Genomic DNA, 24,395 nt, shown 5'->3' with positions numbered 1-24,395 from the left:
CAAAAGAAGCAGTACATAGTGATGAAGGGGAGAAACAAAGTCATTGCTGACCCCAGGCTTGGTCCCAAGCCTTCAGGTGTCACTTCAGCTCCTTCTCTTGACACCAGCTGTTATAGACTCAGGGCTCCAACAGCTGTACACTTAACCCTCAGAAGACCACTCAGTGGCAGCTCTGTTCCTATCTCCCCCTCGTTACAAATAGGAAAATGAAGCCTGGGGAGGTCAAGTGAAGCCCAGATCATAAAGCTGATGCACATGGGTGATGGCATAGGAACATGTGCCAAGGCCACGAGGACACCAAGCCCACTTGGATCCTGAACCAGGAGACTCAGAATGTCACTGTCAGTCCCTGGCCTTTCCATGCTGCTTCTCATTAGTGAACAGTGGTTAGGTGAACACATGGGATAATGACACATTAGAAGGGAAGTGACCTTCCTCACTATCTCCTAACATTTTCCCCCTCCTTAACATCCTACATCCGTTGTATTTGCTGCAAATACCAACCCTAGATGGTCTATATGCCCTGTGCAGGTTTTTCCTAACACTTAAAAAGCCTTAAGAAATTATACAGTTACATATAGAATGAAAAATAACAATGAAAATAAGAGCATTATGGAATACAAAATTAAATATATACTCGCCACACAGTATTTTCCACTTTCCAGATCTGAGTAAGGAGAGGGAAGGAAAACTTGTTATTCCATTGCACACAAATATAACTTTACCTTCTTATAAATGCCGTGAATGCATTCATATCTTCTCTTTTGTGCATTTTCATATTTAAGTTTAGAAAAGTTCTCCCCAGGGTTTCTGTTTTCTTTTTCAGAATGTAAAAGGTTTAAGAGCTGGGGATTTAGCTCAGTGGCACCGTGCCTGCCTCTCAAGTGAAAGGTCTTAATTTTGATCCCCGTACCAAAAATTAAAAAAAATAAAAATAATAAAGAAACACAATGTAAAAGGTTAAAAAAAAAAAGAAACTCATCTTCAAGATATTCTGGGTTTCCCTAGAAACTACAAATTTATTTTTCAACTATAATTTAAGACATTCTGTATGAAACTGTCTTCCCTGTCTGCTCCTATAGGAATTCCTACACCAGCCAATGGGATTGTTTCCCAACGATAGGTTCTAGGTGGGAAAGCTTACAAGTGGGGCAGCCAATTGTCTAAGCCCTTCTCACTGGGAGAAGCAGGGTCATTTCTACAACCTCCTACTCCTAGACTCTGGTCCCAGACCCAGGTGGGCTGCACAGAGCTGCTACCCTCACCTGCTTCTCCAACTCTGGCTGCCTCTCGTCCATCAGGAGACATCTGGGCACCAAACGATACCAAACTTTTTTCTTTCCCCTGTTAGTCCATTACATCATCAAAAATAAAGTATTAGAAGAGAGGAATGAGCACTGGGCCTTCTGAGGATGAGTTGGTGCAAGGCTCTGAGCTGTGCTCAGTGCTCCCATCCCAGACAGATGGGTCCAAACACCCCACTTGTGGCTTCTCTCAGAGAAATGACTGTGTCTTGCTTTTTCCATCTGTAAAATGAACAAGGATTGGTGTGAGAAGCAAAGGAAGTAGTATTAGACTGATAGAAACATTTCATAGAAACAGCCAAACTGACCTACAAGGCAACCCAAAGGCAACCTGAAGCCTGGGTGTGAGTTGTTAGTTTTTCCCACACCTGGAATGAAATACCCAATACCACCTACTTAAAGGAAAAATTTATACTGGGTCAGTTTCAGTATATTCAGTCTGTGGTCAACATGCTTTAGACAGAAAGGGTATAGTGGAAGGGCCTGGGGGGAAAAGCTGTTCATATAATAACAGCCAGGAAGGAAAAAGCTAACTAAGAAGGAAGAATTAGGGAGAATACACCCTTTAGGCTGAGCCCCAAGTAACTCACCTCCAACCCAGCCCCACCTCCTGACAGCAAATTTAGCCATGAACTCATCAGTGGATGAATACAGCTCTCTCATGATCCAATTATCTTCCAAACTCCCCACCTCTGAACATGAGACTTTTGGAGTCATTTTAGACGTAAGCCACAGGAGTGGGGAAGCTGTGGAAAGGAGGCTTTTCTGCAAGAACTGAATCCTTTCAGGTGCTGTCCAGCCAGAGTGAACATGGCTCCAGGAAGCCCTAAGCCAGAGCCTTGCCCCATACAAATACAATAGTTTTTCTCATCCTCCTTGGAGAAAACAAGAACCTGAGGACCTTCAGAGTGGCAACCATTTATAGCAGTCACATTTGCAGGTGCCTTTACTTCCTTGTTTACTAAATCCTATTCTCTCTTCAGTTCTATGAGATGGGAACTCTTCTCCCAACTTGACAGATGAGAAGTAAACTTGCCCAGGATACACAGCTGTAGGGAGAGAGGTGGAGTTGAAGGCAAGGGGACTCCTAAGTCGTACCACCAAACTGAGTTACAAAAACCCCAAAGGAGATGCAGAACAGTTTGTGCTGGCAGCTCCTAATGATCTAAGCTGTGTAAGAGCTAGACTGTTTAGCAAGGTTGCAGGCTGCATGGAGCCATCCCCAGGCCATATGGCTAAGGTGGCCTTGCCCTACATCAAACACGTGTGCAGACTACATAAAGCTTCCAGGGCACACTATGCCTGCAGCCTCCTGGTCTAAGGTTGTCAGATCTACTCAGGCAATTGAGAGCTGTCAAAACAGGATGTGTTCACTAATAGACATCTTCATAGCACATTATAAATGGGCCGAGAGGGTTTCTCTAAGGGCAAACTAGGTAATTCTACCCGTACAGCACACCAGACCCAGCCTCACTGAGGATCATGGGCAGAGGCTCCACAGGGCTGTTTGTTGCTCTATGACCAAGTCTCCTGCACAGCCTCTGCTGCGCACTGCGTAAGGTCATAATAGCAGTAAGAATTCAGCAGCTGTTACTTTCTGTTGCTGAATCCACACCGATCCCTTACCAGTTTGGCTTCCCCTCACACAATCGTGTGATTTTTGGGTAGATGGTCATAGTTTTCCTGTGTGTAGTGCTTTTATAGGGCAGCCAATTCTAACAGTTTTGTGATTCATCTTGACTCTCCCTCAAAGACAGTATTCTCACAAGAGCTTTGATAAACAAGGGACTGTTAGGGACTGGCCACCAAACCTGCATGGCCACAGATGGAAAGGTCCAGGACTCAGAAGTAAATGGTTGAAGGTCAACTAGAGGTAGGCTAAGATGCACACATTAAGTGTGACTAGACCAAGTTCTCTGAGCAGTAGCTGCTCCCTGCCAAGAAATCCTCCTGTACAAACTCCAATAAATTTTACTTTATTCCAGAAAGAACACTGTGTATAGAAGCTCTGAGGGAGCATACATCAAGTGTGAAGCTTCCCACCAAAGCTTATGTTCAACCACTATCACCTGAAGGGTTTTTCAGTATGAGCCCATGCCCTCATACCCAGTATGTCCAAATTAATTTCCTCTTCATCATCCCTGGAGACTGAGTCTGCTCAGCCTAATAGCTCTTCCCAAGCTCTTATGCCCGACTCTACTATGGGATAGAACAGCTTCTCTTGGAGGGGACCTGGGAGCATGGGATTTTGGGACACAAGTGATTTATCAGTTTTCATTGTCTCTTTCAACTGCACTGATCAAAACTAGATGTCATCTTTTTTTTTTTTTTTTTGGTAACGGGGATTGAACTCAGGACCTTGTGCTTGCAAGGCAGGTAGCTCCTGAGCTAAATACCCGGCCCTGGATGAAATCATTTTTAAAAACACTGCTCCTAAGTGAGGAAAGAAGCAACTGCACATGGCCAGCTGAGTAACAGGAGGAAGCCTCAGCAGAGGGATGAGCTGGATGGACAGAGCCATCCTTCCAGATCTAATGCAGGTATAACATGGCTGCCACAAAATTCCACCACCATACAGAAGGGAGGCTTGGGGACCCAGATGCATGGGTTTTGAGGACCCACTTCCTGCCCTCATGTCTCCTGCATCCAGCTTTTTACTCTTGGAGACTGAGGTACCCCATCCCTAATAACAACAGCCTCTTCCCAAGTTCCTATATCTGATTCCTGGTTGGTCTGGCTATTGCTTTCAGTGGAGGCGAGCGTGAGGCTGTGGGGGGAATAATATGTCAAGAACACATCTTCAAGTCCAGTACAGGTAACAGTTAAAGCAAATGCTTATAGCAGAATACCCACTTAGCAAATTTACTGATAATTCTTCTGTTTACATTTAAATGGTCAGTAATTTTCTAGGTTATGACTTGAGTATAGGTGCCAACACACAAATGTGTGGAGAGATCCATTTCCATTTTTTGAAATATATGATATGAAATTTAAAAAACACTCATGGAAACATAAAGCACTTGTTTATTATTGCTGTAACCACGGCAAAAATCTCTTGAAACAATCAGCCTTGATAAGGGAAATAGAATCAGAAACAGTACTCAGAAATTTGCAGTTCATTCTCTGCTGAGACTTCACTATTTCACACATACCATCTACCACAAGACCTTTATTACACAGGAGGAAAAAGAGAGCTTGGAAGTTATCAAGTGTGGCTTGACCACTTGCCTAGCCCTTGACTTCAGACCAATCACCCCTTTGAACCCATTTCATCCTGTTTTTAGAAAACATGGGAAAGGGGCTATAACAAACCTGCCTACACTGAGGATCAATTAAGAGAACATGGATGGAATTGCAGTAAACTCTAAAAGTTATACAAAATACAGTATCACTAATGCAAGGCGGGGAGGATTCATCATGGAATTCTAAGTTTGTGGAAGCCTGCATGACAGTCACCCAGAATCCTGAATCCTGGGGGAGGACGAGGGAGAAAGGATATTAATAATCAAGTCTCCAGGCTCACTAAAGAAGTATCTGGCTTGACAAGCCATGTAATATGAACCCAACTATAACCTAGAAACACTGTCAGTTTTATTTTACCTTAATATACATTTGCACAGGCAATAACAAAAAGGCTAACACAACAATTCAGTGAGTTTTACCTAGTTTCAAGACTAACGCATGCAGTTACAAATTGAGAGGTAGAAACACTGTATTAAAGACCTTAAAAAATACAAACATTATATAAACAAATGTTAAAATTAACTGTAGGAGTTTCATACAGATAAATAAGGTTAAAATTACATTATTTTGTCAAAGTAAAGGAAAACCATGTTTGTTTGTTTGTTTCCATCAGTACCTTAATGCCCAAAGAGCAAAGCCAAAGAGCTTCTCTGTGCAACTGTCAGAGTTCAGATTATTTTAGGTAAAAGGATTAGAATAAAAGGATTAAAACTGTTAAAACGGTTTATTCAAGTATTCAAGCAGGTAAAAAAAAGAAACCAAATAATATACAATGTAGGAACCATTCCCAGAGGGATGTTAACTGCCTGCATTCTCTATGACTAGATATTTGGTGAACTGTCAGGATTAACACTGAAAAATACACATTAGGCTGGAGACAGCTGCACATTGTCCTAAGAGAAAACACACTTTCTTTTTCAGTAACTTCATGTAGAAACTCCACATCACTAACAAGTCTTTAATAACCACTTTGTTTCGATCCAATGGAAATTCTCAAGAATATCTCTGCATTCATGATAGTTTTTCTAATACTGCCCAAATAAACCTAGCCCTTAATACACCTAAGGTTGGGGCCGGGGATTTAGCTCAGTGGTTTCGCCACCTGCTATGCAAGTGCAAAGCCCCGAGTTCGATCCCCGGTACCAAAAAAAAAAAAAAATACACCTAAGGTCACAGGCATCAATGCACATTTTGCATGCACAATAAAAAATTCAAACAAAACCAAACAATTAGCAACTCAAAATACTATTGAGATCTGTTGGTGTCAATAAACAGGTAAAAACAATGCAAAGGTTCACATGAACACAAGTTTCGACCATCTGAAAGTTCAATAGAGATTATATATGAATTCTGGAAAAGGTATATGTATATAATCAAGTAAAATATTTTAAACAAGTCCATTGTGCCTCCATTAGTTTTAAACTGCAAAATCCAATACACAGTTGTTCTAATAAATTAGTGCAATATGAAAAATTTTGGAAGATTAACGTGTCCATATTAGATCAAATGGGAGATTTCAAAATTTCCTCCAACAGGATCTTTTGCTTCTTCTTAAACTATTTTCTCCTGAGCTGTCTGAAGATACATGCTCTGATTCAGACAAACTCATGCCAAATATCAAACTGCCTGGTGAGATGTAGATTCTTTGCTTGTATACACCTCCGCGAACATGAAATTTTACACATTGCTCTGTGAACTGGGCAGAACGCCACTCGCTTTCTTTCATGTTTAATTATCTGTAAGAATAACTGTACTCATAAATCCAGTTCTAAGAGTACATTTATTGTACAGGTTCAACCTGGGAGCCAAGTGGAATACTTTTACTTCTGCTTCTACAAAGAAAAAAGGGAAAGGGGAGTGACTTCTTCAGTAAGGCAGATTTTCTACAATGTAGCTTTTGGATTGTTTTCCTTCTTGAAATTGCTGCTTATTCTTTGGTAGTCACAAGTTAAGAAACTATAGTTTTCTGGGGATGGGTGACAAGACTGAGCAGTAATTCCAAACATATCACCACCTCACGCTCGCACACAGGCCACAGGCGAGCTGGCTGCTCACACAGTCCCAGTGCTGCAGCAGAGTGCTGACAGTCTTCTTTCAATACTAGATTTATCTAGAAATAGAGTAATAAAAAATTAAATTCATAATAAAAACCATTTATGTTTTCAAAACCAAAGACAGAAGAACTAAGGAGAAAAAAATCACAAACTCTACCGACATCATCAGCTCTATACTATCTTTGCCCCAAAGATAACAGAATGTGAATACCTTTTCCTCTTTCTGGCTGGTAGCAGATTCCATATGATTACTAGTAAGTGCTAAACAGACCAACATGTCAAATAGAGAACCTTTAGATTTTAACAGTTAGCTTAGCTTGCTTACAAAAGTGTAAATAATTTTACAATAGTCATCCTCTTGTGGCTATACTAAATGTGACATGACTAGGTACACCCTAAGACATCCACCACCTGTTCCTCCTCAAAAACAAGATTACTGGGCTTGTATTTGATAAGTAGTAATACCATCCTGGTATGCTATCAGTCTCCACCTGCTATCTACACCAAATCTGCAGTACATAGGATCTTTATAGGAGTTTTTAGGAACTTAGCCCATGAGAGCAATTTAATAAATCTCCATACAATGCAACCAAACCAGACATGCTCTCCAGCAGAGAAATGTCGCCATGGAGAAAGACAGAAAGAAGATAGGCTGTTGATCTTCCTTTGCTGCAAGTAGCAAGAAATTAGAATCACTTACATGAGAATTGAAAAATCCCTTTATAAACACAACTTTGCTATGTATATATAGTTTTGAAAGTACTAACACCTAGGAGGTTGTTTTGGAAATGGCCCCTGGGATCAGAAAAATCACTTGCTAAAATGTGAGTGTTCTATTACTAATTAGTAAACACTGCACACACTCACCAGAGGTTTAAATTAAAACAATCTACATGGGCTTTTTTTTAATGGCTGCTGGCAGCAGCATTAGACTGAGACGTAATTTAAAAAAAAAAATTTATGCCAGAAGTGCATAGTACATTATTTGCTATATTCTTGATACAATGTGAAATCTCATTGCTGTGTGGAACACTGATGTCCCAGAAGTAATCCACGCTGCCCTTGAGCAAAGTGATTGCTCAGAAGAGAGCAAGGTACATGCTGACTCTGGTGGGAATGAGCTGCCAAGAGAAATGAACTGTCCTGCGCTCATGTTGATGCTTCTGTAAATAGTGCTAATGTGTAGTCTTTTTCTGCTGCTGACGAATTTCACACAGGAACAGACACCCTGATGAGCTCAGTCACTATGTTTGTGAATACAAAAACATACCAGGAATTAATCCTACATTAAGCAGAAAGGAAAACCCAGGTCTTTGAAGTAGTACTGGGCTTCTGTGTGATACATGTGCCTTTTTCAGCGCTCCCACCTCCTGCCCTGACATTTCTGGAGCACCTGTGAAAACCGTATAACCCAGGTTCTGTGTCTGATTAACTTTGTCATATCTGGCCAGGCCAGTAGATTCCTCATCTGTACGGTTGGGAGACCATAGCAGGTGGTTCCTTAGCAGTTAGGTCTTATTTCAGGTGTGGTGGCTTGTATGAACTGAAATGGTGATTGAAAATTTTACACACTCAAAATTGAATCATGAATTACAGAGACTGGAAACTCCAGTTTCCTTCAATAACTTGATGTTGCCACACTTCTGAGTTTGGAAATTATTAAGTCAAACAGTTTAAAAATTCTACATAGGTTCCGCCACTTCCCTCGCAAGCGCAAGGTCCCGAGTTCAATCCCTGGTACCAAAAAATAAAAAATTCTACATATACTTTATATGTACAGAAGCATTTTTCTTAGCACCCAACATTTTTTGTAACTACATATTAATTTATTACCGGAATAAGTTGTACTGGTGTGCTAAATAAAATCAGATAATTCAAAAAAAAAAGAAATAGAAATAAATATTCACCTTCACAGATTTCAGAAAAGCACATTTTAACATTTTAATTAAAGAAACATCTTTCAAAATTTTAGTGGCTTCCAGAAAGATGACAGAATAGTAAGCATCACAGAAACAGCCCCTCCAATATTTGGAATCCAGACACTGAAATATACCAACCTGGGTAAGAGAAGGAAGAGGGCAGTGGGTCCCCAGGACCCACCAAAGATCTTAAGTGAGAATTAAGAGCCCGCAGAGAGTGAAGAGAGGGACCACAACATAAAAAAGAGAGGTGGCAAGTGGTGCTCTCTCGCTGAGCCCTGGCTGGAGGTATGGGAGGGGCAGCTTAAACTTGCAGAGGCAAGGTGACTACTTGTGAACCCAGAGGCCTCCACAAAGAAATGCACCAGTGGAACAGAGCAGTGGACGCTGCAGACTGCAGTGGCTGGTAGGTAATTTGGGTTCAGATGCACCCCAAGAGAGAGCGACTGGCTGGAAGCCATTTTAGAAAAGAATCAACTGAACTCAGAACCTAGAGCAACTGTAGGTTGGCTCCATCTAGCAGCTCCAAATGTTTGGGTGAGGTGCAACAGGAGTTCAAGCCAGCAAGCGGTCAGGCAGCTGAGTTTAAGCTGGCAGGAGTCACTCAAGAAAGTTGTGGACTGAAAAACTCTGGTCCCAGCCTCACAGCCAGAAACCAGAAGCACCCTGAACTTCGTGGAAATAAAGGCTCAGGTTTCCTGGGATTATTCACCACTGTCATAATTCTACAGCTGGCATACTGGGATCAATCAACATAAATTTGGGCTCTGTCTGTCCCCTCTGTCAACAGTGACAGGAGAGACACGCCCTGAGGTGGCCATTTTTTTCTGCTTTAATTGCTTTTTAAAATATTTTTCTCTTGCTCTTGATTGTTTGTTCTTGTTTTTATATGAGTGAAAACATTGTTTCTAGTTTTTCTTCTGTTTCTTCATTTCTTTCCCTCCTGTCTTCACCACTTCCCAAAGCTTGTGTACTCTTCCTTTGTCCTCCAGCCTTACTTTTAATCTCTTTCTCTTCTTCTGTTTCTCTATTTTTTCCCCTAAACCCTTGGAAATTTTCTCCCATGAGGGTAAAAATCACCATATTGAAGGGATACGATTTTCTGCTTTGTTTTTAGATTTGGTTATATAATTACAAATCCTATTCAAATGCTTAATGGTGGCAAATTAACAGTTACCACAGTTTGTAATTTTCTAGGGGGTGTTTAATGCCATTTTTATTACTGATTGTACTACTTAACCAAAGTGACAAAACTGTGCTAACTAGTTGTTCTTCCTTGTATGCCAAAACTGAGATTGCCTGAGGGTCATAAACAATACTACAGACTAGAGCCAAAGAACCAGGAGCTAGGCCAAATATGCAGGAATTTCTCATCCCCAATGAAATGAAGAAGTAGGATCTTGCAACAGACTCACACTCAAAAGATGGCTACACCTAGAAATCATCTCTAAGAAGTAGTCATTTCCTAAGGGTTCTCAATACTAGCAATAAAGATACCTACCATAAACAATTTAAACCATCAACACAGGAATTAAACTTAAAAAAAAATAGAAAATGAGGAGACACAGAAGCAAGATGCAAACTGAGATTTCCAGCTCACCAAAGGCAAACCCAGGGAGCAATGAAGTGGAACAATTTGAAAGGCACCTACCTGGACTCTTTGAAGTGGTTATAGCAGAAGACAAAGCAAATGAATAAGGCTCTATAAAAAGTCAAATCAGAAATAATTTCTCAAATAACTTCAGAGATGATGACCACAATGAAGGGCATGACTAGTAAATCTAGAGAAGATACAGATTTTTTAAAAATAGAAGAGCTTAGGAAAATAATGGAAATCATGAATTCCCAACACAGGAAAGAAATGGAATCCATGAAACATATTCAATCAGATATCCAGGAGATTAAAAATTCTACTGAAAGTATACACAGCAGAATGAACCAATATAAGGACAGAATATCAGATCTAGAAGATAGGATTGCAGTTACTGAGGGAATCGTGAAAAATCAATCCGACACCTGATAGATGATGCAAAGAAGAAAAAGATTGATCAGAGTCAATGAAAAAGCAGGAGACAGAGAAATGACATAAAAAACCTGTCCATAGGAGTAATGGCAGAAATCTACACCAAGGCACATAATAGTCAGGATTCCAGAAATTCAACACAAGAATAGAATATTAAAAGCAGTTACATGAGGTCCTGGGAGCAGTTTGGAGCCCCACCCTCATCTGGAGCTTCTCTCTGCTGGTCGGCCAAGCAGCCTGAGGCTCCTCGGCTGTGTTCCGGTTCCTGTCCATGGCAAGGTGAGGTCTCGGGAGCAGCTTGGAGCCCCGCCTTCATCCGGTGCTCTGCTTAGCTGTGCAGGTGCCTGCAAGGCCCAATTCCACCACCACCCCCACCTTACAGCTCTTCTGCTACCTGGTCTCTCACTATAGAGGCACAGGGGATTATACATCACATAGTTAAATGTGATAGATTAATAACTACCACAAATTGTCATTTTCTAAGCTGTTCTTGATGCTATGGTATTGCTGACTGTAACATATGGCCTAACATGTTGTGATTGATCTAATCAGTTTTCCTTCCTGGTATAAGGAAAATAAAATAGCCTCAGAGACATTAGAGCCTCAAATCCTAAACACAAGCCATATCTGGAAGACACCTCTGAAAAGCAATCATTCCACAAGGGTTTTAAACAAAAGCAACAAAGATACCTGCATTAAGCAATTTTGAAATATCAAGCCAGGAATTAAACCAAGGACAGTACCAAAAACAAAAATAAGAAGACATTTAAGCAAGGCACAAATGCAGGCTTCCATGCCACAAAAAGGAAATTCTGGGGGAAATGAAGTGGAAAAGTCAGATAATCAACCACCTGGACACCCTGAACTGATAACACAGGAAGTAACAAAGAAGATACATGAGGCTGTAGAAAAATTCAAAGCAGAAATAATCTTCCAGATAAATACAGAGGTGGTGAGCAGACTGAAAGACATGATTAGAGGCTCTAGAGCAGAAACAGACAAGAAAATAGATGAGATCAGAAATATGCTGGAAGCCATGAATGCCCAGCATAAGAAAGAAATGGAATCCATGAAACAGATTGAAACAGATATTCAGGAGATTAAAAACTCCATTGAAAGCATGCAGAGCAGACTAAGAGAATCTGAAGACAGAATATCAGACATAGAAGACAGGATCACAGTTAAGGACTATGAAAATAGAGATTTCTTAAAGATAGTAAGGGACCATGAGAAATCAATCTAACAGCTGCTAGATGATGCAAAGAAGAACAACATAAGACTGATAGGAGTCCACGAAAAAAACAGGAGAAAGTACAATTGACATAAAAAAAAAACTGTTCACAGAAGTAATAGTGGAAACGTTCCCAGACAGAGGTGGAGAATTGGACACACAGATAAGTGAGGCATATAGAACTCCACCAAGCCATGATCAAAAAAAATCTACACCTAGGCATGTAATAGTCAAGATCCCAGAAACCCAACAGAAGAACAAAATTCTACAGGCAGTTAGAGAAAAGAAACAAATCACCTACAAAGGAAAGCCCACCAGAATCACAGCAGATTTCTCACCACAAACCCTCAAATCAAGGAGAGCCTGGAGTGAAGTATTTCAAGCCCTAAAAGAAAATAACTTCCAACCTAGATTTTGTATCTGGCAAAATTATCTTTCAAAATCAATAGGTAAATGAGATACTTCCACAGCAAAGAACACCTGAGAAATTTCATGAACACCAAACCAGCGCTCCAAATAATTTTATGCAATATCCTAGAAAAAGACAATGAAGGTCACAACCCTATGAGGGCCAACAGAGTGAAGACACCATGCAAGGTAAGGCACTAAAGGGAAAGGGGGAAAAATAAGAAAAGAGCCAAAACAATAAAACATCATGGCAAGAATGAGTCAATATCTCTCAATTATAACTATCAATGTTAATGGCCTCAATTCACCAATTAAAAAAAAACATATTGACAGAATGGATTAAGAAGCAAAACCCAGCAATATGCTGTATACAAGAAACACACCTAACTCAAAAGGAAATTCATAGACTGAAAGTAAAAGGATGGAAAACAGTTATCCATGCGACAGGATCCCAAGAAAAAGCAGGGGTAGCAATCTTATTTGCAGACAAAGTAGATTTCAAACCAAAACTAATTAAGAGAGACAGATATGGTCACTACATCCTTGTGAAAGGAACAATCCAAGAGGAAGAGATGACAATCCTAAATATTTATGCACCAAATACGAATGCCTGCAACTATACAAAACAAATATTAATGGGCATGAAAAACCAAATAAGCACTAACACAATTGTAGTGAGGAACCTCAACACCCCTCTATCACAAATAGACAGATCATCTAGGAAAAAAATTAACAATGAAATTCTAGAACTGAACCAAGCTATTGAACAAATGGACTTAAGAGATGTTTATAGAGTGTTCCACCCCACAAAATCAGAATACACATTCTTTTCAGCTGTACACGGGTCATTCTCCAAAACAGATCACATGCTAGCTCATAGGGCAAATCTAAGTAAATGTAAAAGAACTGAAGTTATCCCCTGTATATTATCAGACCATAGTGCAATAAAATTGGAGATCAATAACATAAGAAACCACAAAACACCCACAAATACATGGAAATTGAATAACACTCTCCTGAACAACCAATGGGTCACAGAAGAAATTAAAGAAGAAATTAGACAGTTTCTACAAGTAAATGATAATGCCAATACAACATACAGGAATCTGTGGGACACAAAGAAAGCAGTTCTAAGTGGGAAATTCATAGCAGTGAATGCCTATATTAGGACAACGGAGAGAACTCAGTTAAATAACCTAATGCAGAACCTCAAGGTGCTAGAAAAAGAAGAGCATAACAAACCCAAACCTCATACAAGAAAGGAAATTATAAAGATCCGAGCAGAAATCAATCCAATGGAGACTAAGAGAACAATATAAAACAATGAATAGAAGAAGCTGGTTTTTTGAAAGAATAAATAAAATCGATAAACCTTTAGCCAACCTTATCAAAAAAAGGAAAGAAAAGGCTCAAATCCATGCAATTAAGAATGAAAAAGGTGAAGCCACAACAGATCCAGCAGAAATTCAGAGGATCATCAATACCTACTTTGAGAACCTGTACTCTAATAAAATGGAAAACACAGAAGAAATGGACAGATTCCTAGATACATACAAATTGCCAAAGTTAAATGAAGAAGATATAGAAATTCTAAACACCCCAATAACAATGAATGAAATTGAAAATGTAATAAAAAATTTACCAACAAAGAAAAGCCCAGGTCCTGATGGGTTCACTGCTGAATTCTACAAGACGTTTAAAGAAGAACTAATGCCATTACTCTTTAAACTCATCAAGGAAATTGAAAGGGAAGCAAGTCTTCCAAATTCTTTCCTGGAAGCAAGTGCTACTTTGATTCCAAAACTAGGGAAAGGCCCAACCCAAAAAGAGAACTACAGACCAATCTCCCTAATGAACATAGATGCAAAAATCCTCAACAAGATACTGGCAAACAGATTACAGAGTGTCATCAAGAAGATCATACTCTCTGACCAAGTCGGATTTATCCCAGGGATGCAAGGATGGTTCAACATCCATAAATCAGTAAATGTAATACACCATATTAACAGAGTCAAGGACAAAAATCATATGATCATCTCAATAGATGCAGAAAAGGCACTTGACAAAATCCAGCACCCATTCATGATAAAAATGCTACAGAAAATTGGAATAGAAGGCCTTTATCTCAACATGATTAAGGCTATCTATGAAAAACCAACAGCCAACATCATACTAAATGGGCAAAAACTGAAAACTTTCATGCTAAAATCAGGAACAAGACAAGGATGCCCACTATCACCACTCCTGTTCAATATTATTCTGGAAACATTAGCCATAGCAATTAGACAAGAGAAAAAAATAAAAGGAATAAAGATAGGAAAGGAAGAAGTGAAACTGTCATTATTTGCTGACGATATGATACTTTACATAGAGGACCCAAAAAGTCGATCAAAAGCCTTCTAGACCTACCTGACAGATTCAGTAGGGTAGCTGGATATAAGGTCAACACTCAAAAGACAACAGCCTTCTTATACGCAAATAGCAGACCCATTGAGAGAGAAATTCAGGAAATAATTCCTTTTACAGTAGCATCTAAATAAATGAAATATCTAGGAATCAACCTAACAAAGGAAGCAAAAGACCTCTACACTGAAAACTACAGCAATCTGAAGAAGGAGATCAAAGAGGATATAAGAAAATATATATAAGAAAATATAAGAAAGATATCCCTTGTTCCTGGTTAGGAAGAATCAATATAGTGAAAATGGCCATACTTCCAAACTACTATATAGATTTAATGCAATGCCAATTGAAATTCCAACAATATACTTCACAGAACTAGAGAAAACAATCCAAAAATTCATTTGGAAGCAGAAGAAACCTAGAATAGCAAAAGCAATTCTGGGCAACAGAGACATGGCTGGGGGTATCACAATACTCAACTTGAAACTATACTACAAAGCTACTGTGATTAAAAAAAAACAGCATGGTACTGGCAAAGAAACAGACCCGAGGATCAGTGGAATAGATTAGAAGATGCAGAAACAACTCCAGACATACTTAGCCACCTCATCTTTGACAAAGGAGCCAATCGCCCTCATTGGAGAAAAGATAGCCTGTTCAATAAATGGTGTTGGAAAAACTGGATTTCAACCTGCCAAAGATTAAAACTAGACCCATACCTATCACCGTGCGCTAAACTAAAATCGAAGTGGATTAAAGAGCTAAATATCAAGATAGAAACAGTAAACTTGCTGGAAGATAAGTTAGGTAGAACTCTCAATGACATTGGCATAGGAAAAGACTTTATGAACAAAACTTCAGTAGCACAGGAACTAGCACAAAGAATCAACAACTGGGACTTCATCTTATTAAAAAAATTCTGCACTGCAAGAGAAACTACCAACAGAGCTAAGAGACAACCTACAATATGGGAAGAAATTTTTAGCAGCTGTACCTCAGACAAAGGTCTACTATCTAGAATATATAAAGAATTGAAAAAAATCAGACCCCCCAAATTCAAAGACCCAATTCAAAAATGGGCATCCAAAATGAACAGACATTTCTCAGACAAAGAAGCAAAAACAGGAAATAAATATATGAAAAAATGTTCAACATCACTGGTCATTTGAGAGATGCAGATGAAAACAACACTGAGATTCCACCTCACCCCACAAAGAATGGCTGCTATCCAGAAATCAACCAATGCTGGCGGGGGTGTGGGGAGAAAGGAACCCTTCTCCATTGTTGGTGGGAATGCAGACTGGTGCAACCACTGTGGAAATCAGTATGGAGATACCTCAAAGAACTAGAACTAGAGGTCCCATTTGACCCAGCTATTCCCCTACTGGGTATCTTCCCCAAAGAATTAAAAGAGTCATACCACAGTGATATATGTGCACCTATGTTTATAGAGGTACAATTTGTAATAGCTAAGGTCTGGAAACAGCCCAAGTGCCCATCAACTGGAAACTGGATAAAGAAGAGGGTTTTTTTTTATAAAATGGAGTACTACTCAGCCATAAAGAATGAGAAACTAGAGTCATTTATGGCTAAATGGATGCATATTTAGGCCCTACTCTTAAGTGAAATAAATAGGACACATGTGTAAATACCGAATAGTATCTGTAGTGTGAGAAACTGAAAGTGTAAATAAGGATGAAAATGATTAAAATGAATAACTGATAATTTGAAATAGGAAAAGGTCCAAAGGTGGAGGGGTGGTGGGACGGGAAGGTGAAAGTGAAGAAAGAAGAGGAAAAATTATGAGAAAGAAAAAAAAATGGAAACAAAGTCTATGTAAATAGGGAAGGGCGCATAGGTAATGGGGAAAAAAATAAGAACTAAGATACATCATGTTTAGGTACAAACACCCAATGATAAATGTAAATGTATTGTATACCTAAAATGTGTCAATTAATATATAAATTTTAAAAAGGAGTTACAGAAAAGAAGCAAGTCACTTATAAAGGAAAGCCCGTAACAATTGTAGCAGACTTCTCAAGACAAACTTTTAAGTCAAGGAGAACTTGCAGTGAAGTATTTCAAGCCCTCAAAAAAACAACCTCCAGATTCCATGCTCCTAGGGCAGAGAAGGTGAGCCACATGGGTGCCAGAAGCACTCGCCTCACCCCCGTGGAAATGAGAAGACACATAAACAAGCCTTAAAAACAGACAGCCAGATCACCTAAGCAACCCCAAAGGGAAATGAGATGGAACAATCTGATACTCAACCACCTGGACTCTCTGAACTGTCAACAAAAGAGGATCTGGGAAAAATGAAATCAGAAATAATTACTCAGACAACAGCAAAGATTGTGCCCATAGTGCAAGACATGATCAATAAATCTAGAGAAGACACAGATTAAAAAAATAGAGGATCTGAGGAACATGATGGAATCCCAACATAGGAAACAAATGGAACCCATAAAACAGATGCAAACAGATTTCCAGGAGATTAAAAACTCCATCGAAAGTCTGTGCAGCAGAATGAACCATTGTGAGGACAGAATTTCAGATATAGAAGCTAAGATTGCAATTAGTGACCAGGAAAAGAAAAATTGCTTTAAAATTGTAAGAGAACACGAGAAATCAATCCAGCAGCTGCTAGACGATGCAAAGAAGAATAACATAAGACTGAGTGGAGTCAATGAAGAAAGAGGAGAGAGTTCAGATGACATCAAAAAACTGTTCACAGAAGTGATGGCAGAAAACTTCCCCAGGAGGGGAAAAGAACTTGACATACAGATAACTGAGATAACTGAGGCATATAGGACTCCAGTTAGCCATGATCAAAAAAAATCTATACATAGGCATATAATAGTTAGGATTCCAGAAATCCAACAGAAGAACAAAATTCTATAAGCAGTGAGAGAAAAGAAACAAATCACACACAAAGGAAAGCCCATCAGAATCACAGCAGACTTCTCAATGCAAACCCTCAAGGCAAGAAGAGCTTGGAGTGATGTATTTCAAGCCCTAAAGGAAAACAGCCCCCAACCCAGATTGATGTACCCTGCAAAACTTTCTTTCAAAATGGATGGAGAAATAAGATACTTTCATGATAAAGAGCACCTCAGGAACTTCATGAATACCAAACCAGCACTCCAAAAAATTTTAGACAATACCCTAGGAAAAGACAATGAGGATCACAACCCCAGGAAGCCCAGCAGAATGAATCCATTGGGAGTGACAAATTAAACACAAAGGGGGAGAATCCAACAAAAAGAAAAAGTCATGACAAAGCTTTTAAAACTTCTGACTTCATCTCCCTAATGAGTGTATAATTCAATCTTGTTATTGTACTGATTAGTATTTTTCTGATTCTAGAGTTGCACACCTTTCCTTGTGCTGTACTGGCTATTTATCATCTTCTTCTTTTTTTTTTTTTTTTTTGGTACCAGGGATTGAACTCGGGTCCTTGCACTTGTGAGGCAGGCAGTGGAACCACTGAGCTAAATCCCCCGCCTATCATCTTCCTATATCTACTTTTTAATTGGATTGTCTATTAATGAGCTCTAAGAAGTCTTTATATATTCTGGTCATAGGTTATATGCATTGTAAATATGGTCTGTTTAAGTACTACTTTTCATTTTAATGATGTCATTTAAAGTTCTAAATTTTGATGGAATCTCATTTATCAATTTTTTTCTTTTATACATCATGTTTTTTTTTATCCTAGGTAGTTCTTGCCTACCCTAAATTCATAAATACTTTCCCTTATAATTTCTTCTTAAAGTTTTACAGTTTTAGTCTTTAATATTTAGGTTCATAGATCCCTTCAAGTTATTTTCATGTATGGAAATAAAGGGTTGAGGTTAATTTTTTATATACGGATATCAGGTGTTCCAGTGCTGATTGCTGAAAACACTATTTTTTCCTCGGCTCTTGAATTGAGTTTATATTCTATAAAATGCTAAGGTTAAATAATCTTTCAAAACTCAGTGGACCATATACGTGTGGTTCTATTTCTAGATTCTCTGTTTTATTCAAATGATCTATATGTCTTTCCTTACACCAACACTGCCTTGATTACTGTAGCTTTAGAAGAAGTCTTAAAATTAGGTACTAAATGTCTTCCAACACTGTTTTTTGTTTGGCTTTTTTTTAAACTTTTCTAGGTCCTTGGTACTCCTACATAACTTTTAACTTTCAATATCCAATTCTTCATTTATAGCAAGTATACACAGACCTGAATTTTTATATATACCTTGTGTTTTCTAATCCTGCTAAATTCAGATACAAGTTCTAGGGGCTCCTAGAGATTTCTTAGTATTTTCTCTGTAGATGATCATTTCATCTACATATAAAGATTTTGCTTCTACCTTGACAATCCTATCCTAATTGTGTCATTTTATTGCCAAACTATTTTGGTTGGGCCTAGGTTTCAAAGTTTAATGGACAGATAAAGAGTAAGCATATCTACCCTTGTTCCCCACCTTAAGGAGAAAGCATTGTATCTTTTACATTCATATAAGGCGTTCTCGCTGGAAATAGGGAGTACATGTCTTTAATCTGTTGAGAAGTTTCTGTTCTACTTCTAGTCTCCTGATAGCTTTTACCATGAACAGCTGTGGAATTTAGTCCAATACTTTTTCTCCAACTAGTGACAGGATCATATGGATTTTTCCTTTCCTCTGTTAAAATGATGATTTTTGGGGGTGGATCTTCCAATGCTGAACCAACACTGCCATCCCTATAACAAAACCACTTTCTACATCCTGCCAGATCTGACTTCTAATAGTTTTTTTTGTTAAACAAATTTCTATCTATGTTCATACTTTTTCTTCTATTATCTTTATCCAGTTTTAGGATTAGCACAATGTTGATTTCCTAAAATGTGGGGAGAAGTGGTCCTTTTTTTTCTGCTTTAAATATTTGATATAATTTATCAGTTAAAATGTATACTAGCCTGCTGTTGTCATATAGGTAGGTTTTCAAGCTAGGAATATACTGTCTTTAATAGGTGCTATTCAAATTTTATATTTCTTCCAGAGTTAGTTTCATTAATTTGTCTTCCAAGGTACTTCTTAGAAGTTGTCAAATTTATTTCAAAACAGATTTTTGAAATATGCTTTCTATATCCTTTTAAATTCTGTAAAATCTGTGGTAATGTCTCCTAGGTCTTGATATTTTAATTTTAAAAATCTGTAATTGATATCGTGTAATAGGAAGTAAAGCTCTAGGGGGGCGGGGGAGGTGGGAGGGGGAGGGGAAAGGGGAACAATATGAGAAAGGGAAAAAAATGGAAACGGGATCTTTGCAAGTGGGGAGGGGTGGAGGGGGTGAGGGGAGGGCAGGGGAAGGGGAAAAAAATAAGAACCAAGATACTCATGGAATAGTATAAGATCCCAAAGATGTATGTAAATGTATTTTATACCTAAAATGTACCAATAAACTTAATGGTGGGGAAAAAAAACATATCACATTTTCTTATTGTGGAAGCTAGGAAGTTGATAAAGTACACAATAGAATAGTGGTTATCAGAGCTGGAGAAGGGTGTGTTGAGGAAGGGTTGGAGAGAGGAAGTTTAATGGGTACAGGGGTATAGGCGGGTAGGAGAAATAGCATCTAGCATTTTATAGCACAGGAGGATAACAATCATTGACAACAAATAATTGAATATCACTAGAGAGGCTTTTGAATACTCCCAAAACAAAGAAATGATTAATGTCTGAAGTAACAGATACCGTGATCTGATCATTATATATTGAATACATGTATTGCATGTCACATTGTACCCTATAAATATGTACAACTGCTATGTTTCATTTAAAATGTAAATATATAAAAATAAAATTTTTGCCTAGTAGGTTCAAAAAAAAAACCTCCAACCCAGACTGATGTACCCTACAAAACTATCTTTCAAAATTGATGGAGAAACTGGTACCTTAGAATACATAAAGCCAGATTTACCATCATGTGGTTTTGTCTCTACCACAGGTATGTAGAATATCTCCAAATACATCATTCTCTAAAAAATAACTTTATCTTATTGACTGCAAAGTATTGTTTATAAATAAAACTCATATATATGAAATATTAATTTTATTGCAGAAGTTTGGAGGTTATAATTATAGCATTTAAGTTGGAGCCTGTATTGGATAAATAAGCACTAAGCTTTTCAAATGATTTTAAAGTCATATTTATTTGCCTCTATTTTGATGATGATTTGATTTATTTTTTAAAGTAAAATCACTAAATTTGTGCAATGGTAGCAGGAAAGTTATGTGAGATGTATTGTATGATTCTGCTTTAGCCTGGGTAGACATAGTTTAAATTATAAAAACTACAGATTAAAGTACAAAGAAGTATAAGTTCATGCTGCCTACTTTGAAGAGAACATACAGTCTTCATAACTGATTAACTTTATGGCAATGATTCATAAGGGAATGACAGTAACTCAGTGGGTTAGAACACCAGAAATATTCGTGTCCATTTTCATCTAGGATATTTATTCTCTAACATTCTTGGTCCTGTTGAAACATTTCAGTATATACAAAATACTGCAATGTTAATATCCAAAAGAAAGCCATTATCATGTGTATACTGGTCATCATGATCAGTGTGATACAGTTTTTTTTTAAAATACACTATTGTTTCCTTCAAAAAAACTGACAGTGAATTAGATACTTCCAAGACAAAAAACAACTGAAGAAATTCATGATCACTAACCAGCACTCCAAAATATTCTGAAGGACATTTCAGAAAGAGATAACAAAGGCTACAACTCCAGAAATCCCAACAGAATGAATCCACCAGGAAAGCCAAGTTATTAAACAGAGATGAAAGAAAGAGAACCAACAACAGGAATATCACATGGCAAGGATACATCAATATATATCAGTTATAACCATCAATGTAAATGGTCCCAATTCACCAAAAAAAAAAAAAAAAAAAGACTGGCAGAACTGATCAAGAAACATGATCCAACAATATGTTCCATAAAAGAAACACATTTAACTAAAAAAGAAATTAATGGGCTGAAAGTCAAAAGATGGAAAACAATACTCCATACAGCAGGAACCCCAAAAAAGCAGGGGTAGCTATTCTCTTTGCAGACAAAGTGAATTTCAACCCAAGACTGATTAAGAGAGACAAAGAACTCACTACATTCTTGTTAATGGAACAATCTAAGAGGAAGAGATAACAATTATAAATATATATGCACCAAATACCAGTGCACCCAACTATATAAAACAAATATCAACACAATTGTAATGGGAGACCTCAATACCTCACTGTAACAAATATACAGATCAACTAGACCAAAAAATCAACACAGGAATATCAGAACTAAACCAAATTTTTGAACAAATGGACTTAGTAGATGTCTACACAGTATTCTACCCCACAACATCAGAATACACATTCTTCTCAGCTGAACAGGGGAAGTTCTCCAAAACAGACCATATATTAGTTCATAGAATATATTTATGTAAATACAAAGAAACTGAAATTATCCCATTCATATTATTAGACCACAGTGCAATGAAATTGGAAATCAATGACAAAAGAAACCCAAAAACCTTCATAAACACATGGAAATAAAATAACACCTTCCTGAACAGCCAATGGGTCACAGATGAAATTAAAGAAGAAATTAGACACTTTCTATAATTAAATGATAATGCCAACACAATATATCAGGACTTACGGGATGCAATGAAAGCAGTCCTAAGAGGGAAATTTATAGTGGTAAAATCCCACATCAGAAAACAGAGTGAGCTCAAATAAACAACCTAATGTCAAACCTCAAACTTCTAGAAAAAAGAAAGCAAGTCAAGCCCAAAGCTTGTATAAGGGAGGAAATTATAAAGATCAGAGCAGAAATTCATGAAATGGAGACTAAGAAAACAATATATAGAATCAATGAAATTAATAGTTGACTCTCTGAAAGATTAAATAAAATTGACAAACCCTTAGCCAACCTTGTCAAAAAAGGGAAAGGATAGACTCAAACCCATGCAATGAGGAAAGAAAAGGGTGAAATCACAATGAATCCTGAAGAAATCCAGAAAATAATCAATATCTACTTTGAGAACCTGTATTCTAATAAGAAGGAAAACAGAAGAAATGGACAGATTTCTAGATACATACCAATTATCAAAGTTGAATTAAGAAGATATAAAGATTCTAAACTGAAAATGTAATTAAAAATATAGCAACAAAGAAAAGCTCAGGCCCTGATGGTTTCACTGCTGATTTCTACAAGACATTTAGAGAAGATCTAATTCCACTACTCCACAAACTCTTTAATGAAATTAAAAGGGAAGCAATATTCCCAAAATCATTCCTGGAAGCAAGTATTACCCTGATATCAAAACCAGAGAAAGACCCAATCGAAAAAGAGAACTACAGGCCAACCTCCCGAATGAACACAGACATAAAAATCCTCAATAATATACTGGCAAACAGACTGCAACAAATCATCAAAAAGATTATACACCATGACCAAGTAGGATTCATCCCAGGAATGCAGAGATGGTTCAACATGTGCAAATCAATAAATGTAACATATCATATTAAGAGCCAAAGACAAGAACCACATGATCATTGTGATAGACGCAAAAAAATCATTTGACAAAGTCCAACACTCATTCATGATAAAAAAAAAAACCCTACAGATGGTCTTTATCTCAATCTGATGAAAACCACCCATGACAAACCAACAGCCAAGATCAAAAACTGAAAGCTTTTACTTTAAAATCAAAACTGAAAGCTTTCACTCTGAAGCCTTCACTCTAAAATCAGAAAAAAGACAAGGATATCCACTATCACCACTCTTATTCAATATAGTTCTGGAAATATTAGCCAGAGAAATTAGACAAGAGAAAACAATTTTTTAAAATAAGGAAGACTAGGAAGGGAAGAAATTCAATTATCATTCTTTGCAGATGACTTGATACTCTACAGAGAAGACCCCAAAAACTCCACCGAAAGACTTATTAATAACCAAATTCAGTGGCATAGCTGAATACAAAGTCAACACTAAAAAATCAATAGCATTTCTGTACACAAATAACAAACTCACTGAGAGAGAAATTAGGGAAATCACACCTTTCACAATAGCATCCAAAAAAATGAAATATTTAGGAATCAATCTAATGAAGGAAGAAGAAGATCTTTTACATTGAAAACTAGAGTACTCAAAAAGGAGATGAAAGAAGATATCAGAAAATAGAAAGATACTGTTCTTGGATAGGAAGAGCTAATATAGTGAAAATGGCCATACTCTCAAATTGTTACACAGATTTAATGCAATCCAGATCAAAATACCAACAGCATACCATACAAAATTAGAGAAAAAATCCAGTAATTCATTTGGAACCAGAAGAGACCTAGAATAGCAAAAGCAATTCTGGGCAACAAAGGCAAGGCAGGCAGCATCACAATCCCTGACCTGAAATTATACTACAAAAATATAGTGATAAAAATACTATGGCACTGGCAAACAAATAGACCCAAGGATCAATGGAACAGACTAGAAGGTTCAGAAGCAACTCCAAACACATTCAGCCACCTTACCTTTGACAAAGGGGCCAAACACATCCATGGGAAGAAAGATAGCCTCTTTAATAAATGGTTTTGGAAAAATTGGCTGTCCACATGCTAAAAACCAAAAGTAGATCCATATCTCTCATCATGCACTAAACTAAAGTAAAGAAGGATCAAATATCTAAATATTAAAACAGAAATACTAAATCTGCTGGAAGATAGACTAGGTAGAACTCTTGAAGGCATAGGTGTAGGCAAACACTTTATGAACAATAG

At 37.7% G+C, this 24,395-nt stretch overlaps 1 protein-coding gene across 1 annotated transcript in view; it reads right to left on the bottom strand.

Annotated features, from left to right (window-relative positions):
• Positions 1–3,935: 3,935 nt before the first annotated feature.
• Positions 3,936–24,395, bottom strand: part of Efcab13 (EF-hand calcium binding domain 13) — a 30,808-nt gene continuing 10,348 nt past the window's right edge. The window contains 1 exon segment of the mRNA XM_087203912.1: positions 3,936–4,071. Coding sequence (XP_087060038.1) covers positions 3,936–4,071 — 136 coding nt within the window.

The sequence above is a fragment of the Heterocephalus glaber genome, unplaced genomic scaffold, assembly GCF_053883595.1.
Source record: "Heterocephalus glaber isolate CG9 unplaced genomic scaffold, H.glaber_assembly_v1.0 deba00001813, whole genome shotgun sequence".
Classification (NCBI taxonomy): Eukaryota; Metazoa; Chordata; class Mammalia; order Rodentia; family Bathyergidae; genus Heterocephalus; species Heterocephalus glaber.
The sequence above is the reverse complement of the archived record's forward strand: the minus strand, read 5'-3'. Positions and strand labels throughout refer to the sequence as shown.